We start from the raw sequence: 15,743 nt of genomic DNA on the forward strand, positions 1-15,743 counted from the left end.
CATAGGCTCTGAGGGCCCCTCAGAAAGAAGGGGACCACTCGTGGGGGTATCCTTAGGCCCTGGCGCTCTGTTGTCCAAAGATAGGTGGGTGTCAGAAGCTCTTGCCGGTGTTGTGGGGGAGGGTAGAACCAATCAGAGAGAAATAGCTGACCTAGCCAGCGTGCTCCGCATAGCCTAGAAGGTGGGACCTCACGAATCGGAGTACCAATCGCCCCCCAAGGCCATGACCGGGACCAGTGTCCCCGCAGTCGAGGCACCAAGAGGGAGGTTCAGAACCGAAGGGTGGTCCGAGGCATCCCCCTCAGGCCGACTGAGGAGACCCGAGTCTCCAACCCTGTGGATAGAGCTGACAAGGTCGGAGCCGATTCGGGCACCAATAAACCCCGCTGCGGGATCGGAGCCTATGCAGAACATCCCTCGGAGTGGAGCTTACTGGCTCCGATGACAAGGATGCGCTCAGAGGAGGAATAGCAGAAATAACCTTAGGAGCCGGCTCCGGAGCCGACTGGGTAGGAGCCGAGAAAAGTTTGGCCAACACCGGCGACTGTAGGAGCCTCTGCATCACCCTATCTACATCCAAATCGGAAAACCTGGAGGACTTTGAGGAGATGGATGGAGACCTAGACCTCCTATCTGGAGAAAACTGCCTCAAACTTGGCGACCGGATCCGAATTGGTTCCAGTATGATCGGAGCGGAAGCAGACTCGCTAGACACAGCTACCTCCTGCGGTCCCGATGACGGTGGAGTTGAGGAAGCAGACTCAATAATCATGATTTTGGAAGGTGGCTCCGAATCAACAGGTGGAGCCGGAGACCTTTTCATGGATTTTGAGGATTTAGACTTCGACTGGGAGCCGAACCTAAATCCTCCTGAAAAGACGGTTTTAGCAGTCCCTTTAGGATTAATTTGTTTTTCCTCTCTTGGAACACCCGAGGACTAAAGGCGTGGCAGAAACTGTACGACTCCTGAAGGTGGATGGCTCCAAGACAGTAAACACAGACCGAGTGTCCATCTGTGATGGACATCTTATAAGCACACTGCGTACACTTTTTAAAGCCCGAGGGCTTATGCTCTTTCTGCTCCTTAGACATTTTAAGGCAACAACCGTAGCAGCCGCTACTGACAAAAGGCGGGAAACCGCTAACACAGAAACTGCGAGTCCACACAAGCACAACAAACAAAGCAGGCACAGAGGAGAACCTCTAACTAAAACGGTTCTCCACTTAACAAAACTACAACACACCAAATGACAGTCAGACAAACACCACAACGGAGGACTAGGTCCTCTAACTGAAACGGGCCTAGCCCAAGGGAAGTTAGGGATACCACAACACAGAAAAATACTCACAACTCACAAGACACTAACGCAGCAACAATAGCTAAGAAGAAGCTTTATTTGGATAATAACAATCAGCAAAAAAGTTTTCAAAGGAAAAAAGTTTTTAGCAATACTTAGCCACAGCCAAGTCGAGACCATGTCCGAGCTCTACAAGTGGCAAACGAGATCTGGGGATGTGGAGCAGTGTATTGTGGGATACCATCTTAGCCCAGCCAATCAAAGACTTTCGAGCTAGTAAATAGGCAGAGTCAGAGCCGATATTCGGCTCCGAACCCACAGGTGAAGAATGTAGGCGAGATAGGACTACATGACATCTATAATTTCTGGGCCAGAAACCACTCCTCCTGTGGTAGATAGGCAACCTAGTGCTTACCACTCTCACTGATAAGCTAGAAGGCTTCCCTCCAACACAGAAGGGCTTAGGGGGCTCAGAAGCTTACCAACAGTCCTGGATACAGCAAATCTGTACCTGGACTACATTAGTTACAGGAAAGGCGAGGACCAAACGCAAACACGGGCTTTTAAACCAGAAAGTAGAAAGAGATGGAAAAACTGCCCAAACAGCCAATGAACTACAAATACTGGGCCAAAACCCACTCTTCCCATAGTAGATAGGCTACCTAGTGCTTATCACTCCCACTGATAAGCTAGAAGGCTTCCCTCCAACACAGAAAGGCTTGGGGGGGCTCAGAAGCTTATCAACAGTCCTGGATACAACAAGTCTGTACCTGGACTACACTAGTTACAGGAAAGGTGGGGACCAAACTCAAACACGGGCTTTTGAACCAGAAAGTAGAAAGAGATGGAAAAACTGCCCAAACGGCCAATGAACTACAATTTCTGGGCCAAAACCCAGTCTTCCCATGGTAGATAGGCTACCTAGTGCTTACCACTCCCACTGATAAGTTAGAAGGCTTCCCTCCAACACAGAAAGGCTTGGGGGGCTCAGAAGCTTACCAACAGTCCTGGATACTGCAAGTCTGTATCTGGACTAGACTAATTACAGGAAAGGCAGGAAACAAGCTTAGATTTTTTTTTTTACAGAAAAGCAGCTAAAACAGCAGTAAATACAATTCAAATTTCAGTGCAGGCTAGCACATGTGAGTGTGTAGCAATATTACGGCAAATACAGTTTAAATAAATGCAATTAAATTAACAAATGACTAAAAAACAAGTGCAGAAGGCAGTAAATTAGAAGGCTACTAACAAGCAGTAATAAGTGTAGAGTAAGAGTGACTGAACAGATAACAGCATGCAGAACAGCAACTAAGACAGTTACAGTAAGAGCAGCTGAATAAAATATGTTATATATTTAATTTTTTTTTGAGGGAGGGAACAGAGCAGGATTAAAAGGCTACAGGGGTTGTCCTTCCCAAATGCTCTCTTTGTGAGTAGTGAGAATAACTGGGATCATACAATAGATAATTTGAGGGGATCCCTGCATGGGGACAAAGGATTTAGGAGCTGCCTTTGTCCATTAGAAGTACAGGGGGCAGTCCTGGGGTACATTTTTATTTTCCATTTATAGATCCAAGTTGCACTTGAATACGGACAGGGATGAGCTTTGTTCTACATGGATGGGGAGTCTACTCCAGAGCAGTGGCATGCTCTGTGAGATAAACCTGCCCTCCAAACCATTCCATTCATGTTGAAGAAGTTTAGATCCCCAGACTGAGTACTTCTGATACCATTTGACTTTCTGATGTGCAGTAAGTCTATTGGTAATGGGTCTGAGAATGCTTATATCCAGACACAGGCCACCTGTTAGCAGTCTATAGAATACCAAGTACAGGGATAGGGCTTTCAGTCAGTCCATGTAAGACGCATTGTTTAGGCATTGTATCCTTTTAGTATGGTATCTCTGTGGGCAATCCAGTTGTTGCATGTTTCTGGACAGATACATGCCAAAGGGGGCATTATATTCAATGATCTGCCTAATGAGGGCTGAGTGAAGTGGGACAATAACATCACTAGATCTAGACACAATCCCTTTATTTACAAGCTGTGCATATCAGTTTCATGATAAAGAAACAATATTGTCCTCACTCATATCATCATGTAAATGTGATAACTGGCTCATTCCTTACTCTTCATCTTAGGGCAGTGCAGCTAATGGGACTAAAGTGTCCTAGCAGGTGCTTCAGGTGAGTGGTATTTCTGAATCAGGAGTGGCAGATAAACTCAGATACTTTTTCTTCTAATTCTGGTCTGCAGAGTCCCAAAGAGCAGCATATAAGTATTTTCTCACAATTATCACATTTAGAAGGTACTACTGTACTTAAAAATGGAGAAAACCAAGCTGATTCTGGTAGACGCCTGCAGACCAAGACAGCCATAGCTCTCATTTCTGTCAGAGAGTACAAGATGGCTTCAGCTCTTTCTACTCATATAACATGTACTGCTGCAACAACAATGAGTGGTTCTCCACTTTTTCTTTCAAAAGTCTTCACTTAGCAGGATGTTTGGAACACATTTTGTGCTTTATCTTTTAATTTGCTGAAGGTTTCCCATTTCCAACAGTATGGCTTAAGGTACACTTTTTTTTTCTTTCTTTCTTTGTTTATCGGGGTAGAGCACTGATCAGTTACGATCAGGCTGGGATCAATTAAATAACCATAGTTCCAAATTATGAAAAAGCACATTCACAAATGAAGTGACAGTGACATAAAAACAAAGGTTGGTGATAAGCAAAGAATACAAAAGTGGTCTGTAGAGTCCCAGACAGCAGCATACAAGCATTAACAAATACGAGTGTAATTAGATGGTAAGATAATACTAAACAATGTGCTACAAATTAGCTTCACCTTTAGGTTGCTAGAGACAAGATAAATAGGACTGGCATATAGAAGAAAGCAAAATCAGTGGATATTAGTGTAGGACATATTGTAGAGGAGAGATAATTGTTGTATTATGTTATGTAAACTCATGCAAAGCAGGTACATTTTGCTTGATTGAGCAAACAAGATTTTTAGCTCAAGTGAAACCCGAGGTAGCATGTGAAGTCTTTTAAGTTCAGAGATCTCTACCCAAGGATTTTGGAGGTAACTGTACCTATTAAGAAACTGTTTTCTTCTATAATGGTGCACATTAAATTGGATGCTCCAAAGATTACACCCATGAAATCTTACTTGCCAAAAATGGAAGAGGTTTTCACAGTGGACACAGCAAAGTATTGTTCACCTTTTGCAAAATCTGCCCTTAGTCCTTACCTATTCCCGACTGTCAGGCCTGTATTATTATTTTTTTTTTTGACACACTGCCCAGCTTTGTCAACTTGCCTCTCATAGAAACCTTCCTAAGCATCTAAACCCATATTTTACAGTTTGGATAAAAGGTATCCTGCATCTGAAACCTCCTACAAAGGTTATCCCTCCAGCATACAACTTGAATAGTCTTTTAGAACAGTTGATCAAACTGACTTTTAAGGACGTTTGCTCTGGTTAGTTAAAACTCTTGCCTTGCAGATAATCCTCTTCTTGACAGCTTCCTTGGCCACAAGACTTTCTGAATTTAAGGCACTGATGTGCCTACCATAGTGTACATTTCTCATAAGGACAGGATGGCATTGTTTACCACTTTGTCCTATATTTCCAAAGTCATGTCTGACGTTGTTCTACATCAGGAGATCCAGGTGCCATCTTTTTTTTAGTGAGTCCCAAAATATGGAGACGTAGCTGTTAAATTTAAGGCTCCCAGAATGCTATCATGGGCATATATTTCTGGGGCTAAAAGGATTTATGTTGACTCTCAGAAGGACATTTAAGCAAGTGATGCTACCATAAAACTTGACCTTTGAAAATCACTTTAAGTAAATCTAAAAGTAGTTGTTTTTAGTAGAGGGTCAAGCTACCCTGCACCCAAACTTATATATACCAACTCCACAGTCTTATAATGGTGGAGAAAAGTATAGAACCTATAGCTAAAAGAGGTTTTCAGTTAAATTATTTTGCAGTATCACACTCTCTGACACAGTAGTTATACAGCTCTCAAGCTTCCAAATAAAGACCTTCTGTAATCTTGACTTTTTGTTTTATTTTTCCTGAATAAGTTGTGGGTTGCTCTAGTTAAGAAAGCCAATTCCAAGTAGCTTGTTATGTGTGTTATTATTGAAACATTTTCTTTAAACATGACATTTAAAATAATGATGTACACATACAGTAAGAAAAGAAAATAAGCCATAAAGTACAGTTTTGTACCTATCATAAATGTAGATGTTCGAGTGTATACCCTGCTGCAGTCATCACACTTGGGTTATCCTGCCGTCAGGCGGTCCCGCAGTCGGCCCGAATTCCAAAGTCTTGGTCCGGTGTCGGTTGCTGTCGCTTCTTCCCTGATGTCAGTGCGCCAGGGGTATATAAGAGGCATCCAACGCCATTTTCTTCAGTTTTTCTTTCCCCAGATGTCAGGTGCCCCCAATAGGTAGGCAATATATATATATATATATATATATATATATATATATATATATATATATATATATATAAATACATATAGCTATATAAAAATAAAACAATACCCTTAGGCACAAGCAAATACACCACAGAGGTAGCACAGGATAGAGTGGTAGAGATAAGTTCAGCTAGTTCAGAGGGGATGGAGGGAGGGTAACCTGGACTGCAGCAGGGTATACACTTGAACATCTACATTTATGGTAGGTACAAAACTGTACTATGCTCATCGTGTTACCCTGCTGCAGTCATCACAATGGGTAGAATCCCAAAGCTAAGGATGGGAGGTGGAGTCAAACAGGGTTAGAGGAGATAGAAGGCCCTACAAAACTGCAGGGGCGAAGCCAGCTCTGGTCTTAGAGTAAAGTGGTAAGTGATAGTGTTTGGTGAAGGTGTGTACTGAACTCCGGCTGCTGCCCTAGTGGAGTGGGGCCTAATGCTAGCAGGAACTGGTTTTCCATGGTGGGTGTAGCAAAAACGTATGCAATGTCCTATCTATTTGGAAATGGTCTGTTTTGAAATGGCCTTTCCTTGTGATGCTGTAGCATAGGATACAAAAAGCTGGTCAGATTTTCTGAAAACCTTAATTTTATCCAAGTAGTAACGTGGCTGCCTGTGAATGTCCAAGGAATGCAGGAGTCTTTCTCCTTTGTTCTGCGGATTTGGAAAGAAGGTGGGTAAATGGATGGTTTGATTTAGAGCCACACTGGATACCACCTTAGGCATAAAGGAGGGGTTAGTTCATAGAGAAACTCTGTCTTGATGAAAAATGAGGAAAGGCTCTACCGCCATAAGCGCCTGAAGCTCTGAGGCTCTTCTGGCTGAAGTAATTGCTAGCAGCAGGGCAGTCTTCCATGATACAAACTAAGTCAGCTGAGAAAGCTGGCTCAAAAGGAGGTAGAGTAAGTTTTTCTAGAACAAAATTGAGGTCCCAAGTTGGTGTTAGTGCTCTCCTGGGAGGCCTAATGTTTATGGCCCCTCTGAGAAACTGCCTTAGAAGTGGATGTGAAAATAAGGGAGGATCCATGTTGTAGTGAGCTGAAATAGCTGAGGCGTGGATTTTAATAGATGAAAAAGAAAGTCCTTTGTGTAACATCTCAGTTAAATATTGTAGAATCTCAGGTATGTCCGGCAGAAGGGTATTTTGGCCTTTAGCTTGGTTCCAGGCGCAAAACCTTTTCCATGTGTCTGAGTAGGCTTTCCTGGTGCTGGGGCTCCTGGCCTCCAGAATAACACCCATAACAGCTTGTGAAAGAGGAGCTGGCTGGTTGCTTAGGAGATTTGCCATGCAGCCAAATTTAAGGTTTTGAGCTGGCTGTGTAGAATCTGACTGTCTTGCTGTGTGAGCAGATGACAAATTTGTGGTAAAATCCATGGTGGGCCCTGGGCCATATTCCTTAATAGTGGGCACCAGTGCTGGTGTGGCCAGTCTGGGGCAATGAGTATCATTCGTGGTCTCTCCATCCTGACTTTCAGCAACACCTTTGTGAGAAGGGGCAATGGAGGGAAGGCACATACTGACAGCATTTTCCAACTGAATGAGAGTGCATCCACTTTCCAAGCTTGATGGTGAAATGTCCTTGTGCAAAATTTTGTTAGCTGATAGTTTTGGGGGCTGGCAAACAGGTCTATGTCTAGGTGTCCCCATTTTTTAGTTATCATTGCAAATACTTGTGGATCTAGTTTCCACTCGTGGGGATCCATGATGTTTCTGCTTAGGTCGTCTGCCAATGTGTTCTTTTTTCCTGGCAGGAATTGAGCTTGTAATTGTACTTGGTAAGCCAGTGCTGTGTTCCACAAGGTCATTGCTTGCCTGCATAGAGGGTAGGAGTGTGTACCCCCTTGTTTGTTTATGTACCACATTACTGTGGTGTTGACTGTCCTTATTATAAGCTGTCCTGGATGTAAGAGGTCCTTGAAGGCTGTCAGGGAATTCTGTACAGCTAGCATTTCTTTTTGACTGATGTGCAAATTTCTTTGATCTGCAGTCCATATGCCTTGAACGCACCGTCCTGCCATGTGTGCCCCCCAGGCATAGTCCGATGCATTGGTTGTCATAGTTTGCCTGGCCGGGGGTAAGGTGAAAGGCTGACCCTTGTTGAGGTGACATGCCTGCGACCACCATAGAAACTCCTGTTGAAGGCAGGGAATGAGAGGTATCATTGTTTCCAAGCTGTGGCTGTGTTGATTCCATACGCTTTTTAGGTACCATTGTAATTTCCTCATATGCAGTTTTGCAAATGGTATTAGTAGTATGCAAGATGCCATGAAGCCCAGGGCCTGCAGAATTTTTCTTGCAGGGAGTTGGGTCTTTGTTGCCATTGTTTTGAAGTATTGAGTTAGCTGTAGTTGTTTGTCTGGCATCAGGTAAGCCATCTGGGCCGTTGTATTCAAGCTGGCACCCAGGAATGTCATATTTTGTGAGGGCACTAGTTTTGATTTCTTTTCGTTTACTGTGTACCCTAGGCAACTTAGAAGGTGTTTTACAAAAGCCAGATGATGTAAGAGAGTGTCCTTGCTTTCTGCTTGGATGAGGCAGTCGTCCAGGTATGGATATATTTGAATTCCTCTTTGTCTGCAGTATGCAATTACTGGTGCCAGGCATTTTGTGAAGACCCTGGGCGCAGTAGATAAGCCAAAGGGTAGTGGAGAGAATTGGTAGTGGGTTGAACCTGCAATGAAGCAGAGGTATCTTCTGCAATTTTGTCTGATAGGGACATGCAGGTATGCCTCCTTGAGGTCCAACGTTACTAGCCAAGCTTTCTTGCCCAACATGGGAAGAAGCTGCTGTAGTGTTAGCATTTTCAATTTGGGTACTTGCAAGAAGGTGTTTAGAACTGAAAGGTCCAGAATGGGTCTCCAAGCATTGTCCTTTCTGGGGACTAGAAAGAGCCTTGAGTAAAATCCTTGGCCTTGCTCCTGTGTAGGTACCAGTTGAATGGCTCTCATGTCCATGAGAGCTGCAATTTGTTTTTGTGCCTCTGCCCATTGACTTTGTGGCAGGTTTGGCATGCCTTTTATCCTTGGCAAGGTGTGGAAATGGAATCTGTATCCTTGTAAAATAATGTCTAGAACCCATTTGTCCTTTGTGACGATGCACCAGTTTTCTGCAAAAAGTGCTAATTTTCCTCCCAAGGGAGCTGCCAAGAGAGTTTTGCTTGGCAGTTTGAGGTTTGAGTCATTGTGTTTGCCTTCTATTAGTTTGGGACCTGTCTTCTCCTCCCTTCTGTGTTGCAGTGCCCCATTGGTGAGGTTTGTAAGGGATTTGTGCTTGTCCTCTGCCCCTTGGGCACCTGTATTTACCCCTCTGTGGTCTGTCAGAAGCTGGAAAGGACCGATTTATTGTTGGCCAATTTCTGCTAAAGCGTGGGGGCTGTACCTGTAAGAAATCTTTGACCGTCTGCATAGATTTTGCTTTATCCTCCATTTTCTTTAAAACCACTTCTGCTTTAACCCCAAATAAGACATCCTGCTGTAAGGGTGCATCATGTAACTTTGCTTTAACATGATCAGACAGAGTTTGTTCCTTTAACCAAGCATGCCTACGTATAACAGACCCAGTGACAGTTGCTCTACAGGAAGCTTCCAAGGAATCAAATCCACATTGTAAAGTATGTTTGCCCACCTGTTCAGCCGCATGCAACAGATCCTGCATTTCCTTGAATTCAGACTGTTGAGGGTGCGTGCTCATCTTTTGTTTAATTTGAGACATTAGGAATTGCTGGTATTTAAGCATGTGAAATTGACAATTTAGTGCTCTCATAGCCAGAGTAGCTGAGGTGTAAACCTTCTTCCCCCACCTATCTAGTGCTCTGGAGTCCCTTTCAGATGGTACAGGATTTTTGGCCATAGAAGCCTTAGCCCCTTTGGGACCCTGGGAGATAGTCTCTGGATCAGCAACAGGGCTTTTGAAAAGGAATTTGTGTGAGTCAGGCACTATATAGTATCTATCTGGTTTGGCTGGAGCAGGAGGCAGAGAATCTGGATTTAGACTAGATTCTAAATAAACATCATCCACAATGTCTAAAACTGGGGGGATAGCAAGTGGTCTGTGCTGGGGGAGTAAAAGAAACTCTCGGAGCCTTTTCTTTGAGTCGGAGTAGTCCTGACCTTCCCAGTGGAAATGTTCCCTCATGGAATGTAAGGTTTCCCGAAAGGAATAGTCTTCAGGGGGAGAAGCTGAGGGAATGGAATCTTCAGCATCAGAATCTTCAAAAGGGGGAAAGGAGTAATCCTGTTCCTCAGAGGAGCCTGCGGAAATAGACACTTGATCAGAGGAGGCATAATCCTCCTCTTGTCTAGGCCTTTTGTCGGGGGGGGGGGCTGGGAACCCCTGATTAAAGAAATCAAATCTTCAGCCATTTTAAGCATCTGTTTCTTAGGCATGGGGCCTTGAACTGGACACTGAAATGCAGTCTTTTTTGGTTTTAGAGGAGTCTTAAGCTTAGCATAAGATTTTATGGTGAGAGTAGTTGGTATGAAGACACTTTCTGAAACCGAAGGTGTTTCTACAGCACCGGCTTCTCCTTCTGCAATGTCGTCGGTAGGGCCTAAAGAAAATGGCTGCGTCGGCCTAGAACTCTCTGCTAGAGAATCCAAAACGGTCTGGGGTTCCGATTCTGCGGTAGCCAGGGGCTGCGTAGGCGCCTCACTGAAAACCGGAGGACCGACGATCGGCCCAGCCGAGGCCTCGGAGTTTGGCTTGGATCTAGGCTGCCTGCCTTTATCTTTGCGTTTTTTATGCACGCCAGTAGTCGGTTGCTCTGACAGCATAGTGTAATTAAATTTCCTACCGAAGTAGTGTCGTGAGAAATCAAAGCGTCGCTTTATAGTTCACTTATTGAAACTAGCACAAAATCGACAGCCAGTGACGTCGTGATCTGGGCCTAGGCAAGGTATACAATAAGAATGAAAGTCCTTATGAGGTATTTGTATCCCACAAGAAATGCAATTGTTAACTTTTTCTGACATCGGACTGAGGCAAGAAAAGGTTCCCCAACGGGGTACTTAGCTTTGAAGACTTTGGACTGAAACTCGATTCGAAAATCTCAGGTGTCGGCCGACCGGCAATTGCAAACTGCTTCTGCTTTGGGCACCGTGCGGCAAGAATTGACTGAAGAAAATGGCATCGGATGCTTCTTATATACCCCTGGTGCACTGACTTCAGTGAAGAAGCGACAGCAACCGACGCCGGACCAAGACTTTGGAATTCGGGCCAACTGCGGGACCACCTGATGGCAGGATAACCCAAGTGTGATGACTGCAGCAGGGTAACACGATGAACATCATGTCTATTGATATGTTGAAGCAGTGTTCTTTTTAACAGCTGAATTCACTCCATTACATAAATTGTTCATTTCCTATCATCCCTTAATTTTTAGTGTTTCTACTAAACATTATTATTCATGCATTATTCCCACAAATTTAGTGTATTTCCATATAATTTGATTATTTTCTTTTCTAAAGATTCTACCTCTTGTGCTTTCAGTATTTCAATTACAAATGGACTACATTTTGAATTCCATTTTCTAGTAGTTGCTTTTTTGGCAACCAATATCATTAAACTTTTAAACTTGTTAAGGGCTTACTATGTCTTGGCATCTCAGATCCTACATCCAGCTCAAAAGAATCATTACTTAAGTTATAACCATTTGCCCTCCCAACATTTCTGACAAAGTATGGTGCAATGCTGCAGGGAATTATTAAAATCTACTAACTCATTACTTTTCCAAAAAAAAAAAAAAAAAAATAGCCAGGCTCGGCTCCAAGATTAAAAACTGGCAGGAGGCACTACCAGGTAGACAATGAGCTGCTGGTAGGAAGGCATTAGGAAAATATGAAGCCAGCTTTTAATCCTAAAGCAGAATATATATATATACATATATATATATATATATATATATATATATATATATATATATATATATATATGTATATATACACACACACATGCACAAGTTCTGCAGAACTAATGTGAAATATGGAATGACTGGAATTTCCATCTACAGGAGAATGCTGCAGTTTCTAATTAAGGTGACAGCCCTGTCCATCAACCTGTTACAGTGACAAATATTGTATAAAACTACAGTAAAGTCAGTACTTACCTGACATCCTGACCAGGCATATTGAGTCGTGAGATTGATGACTTGATTGTTCTCCGGACGAATGACAGATTCCTTCATATAACAGTCCTGAAAAATTAAAAAAAAAAATATATATATATATTCTGAGTTCTTAATAATACTTTTCAGAATCCTCCATCTCCAGCTCTGCATGTATTTGACAGTGTCTGGTATATAAATCTATAGTAAAATGCAAACCTAAGGCACAGAAATGAAGCGTTAAATTTTTTTCATTGCTGTGTAAATTTTGCTAGCACATCTCAAGCTAGCATAAATTCAACAGCCAGCAAAATCCCTGTGCAAACATAACAGACTGCTGACTGCTGCACAAACTCGGCTGCTTTAATCCTGAACAAACCCAATAACTGAAATGAATGTATCAGAATAATCCTACAGAGATACAGCCTGTATAACTCCAACAAACTTCAAAATGCCTAAATGTTGCACAGCTTTAACAATGTTGTTTAGCCCTGCACAAATTCAGCAGACTACTACAGTCTTGGGTATCCCCAAACTTGTAACGGATCAGTACAAACTCAATATTTTCCTTAGTCCCAAACAAATGACAAGCTGCCCAGTGGAGGACAACATGAACAGCTTCCCTTAACTGCATACTAAAGCAAAAAGCTATTTCAACCCCAAAATCATCAGCCCACCAAACTACTGCATAAAGAAAACCATTCTTAACACACCTGAACAACCAGTCTCACCTTGCACAAACTGAAAAGTGTGAATTAGCCCTGCAGTTAACAAAATATCTACTTCATCCATGTAGAGACACAAACGTTTCAAGTTCATCCAGTCCTAAATCAGCACAAACTGAGGCTTTGTTTAGCAAGAATGTAAAAGCTGAGTTAGCTGATAGAATAATATATCATCTTTTAGTCCTCTCCAAAATGTGCAGCCACACATACCCTAAAAATGCAAGGATACAAATTAAAAAAGTACTGCTACATTATAAAGTGTTTCCATTATATATTTATATATACAAACTTAGGGTTCCAAATTACTCCACACACACACACACACACACACACACACACACACACACACACACACACACACACACACACACACACACACACACATATACACACACACACACACATATATATATATATATATATATATATATATATATATATATATATATACATACATACATACATATATATATATATATACATATATATATATTAATTACGCCAAACATGGATTTCAGCTAAAGTGTTTAGAAAACTGCATCCATTAGACATGTCAATAGTAAGGCCTATCACATACTACAACATGAGTTTATGACCACTGTCTAAAAGAGACAGTTAAAAATCCTTCCAAGAGTACAAATACATTATACTAAGAGAATCAATGCTATAAGTCTCTCTCTCTCTTATATAGATACGTTAAAATATCTTAATTTGTATACAATCTTAGCTAGGCAAGAAGTAAATTTTGTTTAGCTTACAAAATGGTGAAACACTTGGCCTTAAGAAAAGAACTGGATCTTAAACATATTTCTCAATAACCAGATATATGAGACATGTTTTAAAATAAGTAGGACCAAAACTAGTAAAATTATATGTACGTGACTCAAATGATCCCAAAATTATAGAATGATATGTCTGTTGAAATAAAGCATACCATCTCATCAATAGGTTTTAAAAAACGGAATCTCTATGTGTGTGTTTGTGTATATATATATATATATATATATATATATATATATATATATATATATATATATATATACATATAGATATTGAATTTGTTATCCCTCCAGCATCGCTCAACTACACAGACCAGCTAGTTATACAGCTGAACCAAGGGAGGTGTTGTGGAAGACACTGGAAAAGTAGTTCTGCTGACGTTTATGTACTGAACTCATTCTGTGAATTAAAATGGAAATTTGTTGATATTGTTTTCAATAACAAAGCTTGGAGGTTTTTCTCCCAAGTATTAAAAAAGCACCGTCACGAGGATGACTTTTGAAGATGGTCAGTGCTGGTAAGGGAAGGACAGTGACAACATAAAAGTACAATTCCAGATACTCTGGAATTCAGGAGTACAAGGCAGCCAAAGATTATACCCACACTCTAACCTGACATCACAGTTGTGCTGAACTTTGCAAATCAATGGAAAGATGGTGCTAAAGACCATTAACAAACAGTCCTAACTTTGCTGGATGATGGCAGTCATCCCTAATGCAAACTCGTTACCCTAGCAATTTCAGATAGGAGGGTGTGGAAAGGAAAAACACCATAAATGCCACCCTTAAGAGCAGTAAAAGCCTCCCTTGACTGTAGCCTTGCTCCTGAGGCTAAAGATGATTTTAAGCCTTTCTTCAGCTGTTGTTAGAAAATGAAGGAATAACTCACATCAATGCTCAGAACTTATTGATAATTGTAGCTGCTATTCAGATCCTAAAATCATTGCTAACATAATGGCTGCAAATTTCTCCCCTGAAACTATCATCCCCACCCCAAACATACTGGAATCACTCCCTACTGACTCCAAGGACCATATATATATATATCCAAGACCAAAAACTGTTCTTCAATGGGTCTCAACAATATTCTGGGTTGTCTTATAAACAGTGTCAAAAACAAGACCATTCTGATCCCCTCCTTATACTATTTAACATAATTGTACTGTTGGTTATGTTCATGATCAATGATGCACTGCGATGGGAGATGACACCCCTTCATAAGGGTGGATCTACTACTGATCCAAGCAACTACAGACTCATTAGCCTAACTAGTTTTGTCTACAAAGTCAAGGAATACATCAATGACCTAATAAACCAAGAAATCAAGATTTTAATCAGGCTCAACCAACAACAATCTGGATTTGTTAAGGGTAGGGCACGTGTCCTAAATCTTGTGAACTTCTCCGAAAAGGTCATGCAGGCCATGGACAATGGTGACACTGGATCTAATAAAAGTATTTGGCACCATATGACATGATGGGGTTATAAACAAGCTAATAACATTAAACATAGATCCTTACATGGTAAAATGGATCGCAAATTATCTCAGGGACAGAACGTATGTTGGCAGGCTTGGTGATAACTTCTTCAGTAGAGGAAAGTGTGACCAGTTGCCATCCTCAGAGGTCTGTATTGGGCTTCCTTCCTTTTTGGCATTTATTTCTCTAATATGAAGACTGACAACACGGATCTCTGGCTGACTAAGTTTGCCAAAGATTGCAAGTTGGATGCAGTTGTCAAATCAACAAATGATATAAATTCATTCCAATTAGTGTTATCATGCCTTAACATATGGTGCACTGAGACAGGGCTCAAACTAAATGCTAAAAAATACAACATGATCTCCTTTGGAAAACAACAAATTTCTACCACCTACTGCATGAATGACACCCCATTCTACAATGAGCTATTTTATCAAAGACCTGGGTAGATGGCTGTCTCTCCTTTGATCACTACATAGTGTTCGTAGCCAGAATGTCCTACTATATATCACAATTAATCATTCATGGCATCTCTTCCAAAACATAGGAAGTTATTGCTCCCCTGTGCTCTGCCCTGGTTAGATCCACTACTGAATATGATACAACCCAGTTATTTCACTAGACATGTGAAAACCTCAAAAGATAGCAGAGATTCCTAACAAAAAATCTTGTGCTACACAGATCTTAGCTATCAGGAAAAGTTCTAGTCATTTTCACTGTACTCTGTGTCATACAGACCCTTAAGGGGAGACCTATGCCTTGCTTTCTATGCCCTCAAGGATTGCATTACCTAGACCTCACATTTCTTGGTGTGTTAAACAGTACAGCCAACACTAGAACAAGAGATCTGAATCTATACCAGGGAATAA

At 41.7% G+C, this 15,743-nt stretch overlaps 1 protein-coding gene across 2 annotated transcripts in view; it reads right to left on the bottom strand.

Moving 5' to 3' along the window:
* TMEM145 (transmembrane protein 145) overlaps positions 1-15,743 on the bottom strand; it is a 777,234-nt gene that overhangs the window by 332,154 nt on the left and 429,337 nt on the right. For both annotated transcript variants that reach the window (XM_044080786.1, XM_044080784.1), the window contains exon 4: positions 11,893-11,979. In XM_044080786.1, the coding sequence (XP_043936721.1) occupies positions 11,893-11,979 (87 nt within the window). The remainder of the gene's footprint in view (positions 1-11,892; positions 11,980-15,743) is intronic.

This window comes from Protopterus annectens, chromosome 8.part0 (genome assembly GCF_019279795.1).
Source record: "Protopterus annectens isolate FY-2018-M chromosome 8.part0, PAN1.0, whole genome shotgun sequence".
In the NCBI taxonomy this organism is placed as follows: Eukaryota; Metazoa; Chordata; order Ceratodontiformes; family Protopteridae; genus Protopterus; species Protopterus annectens.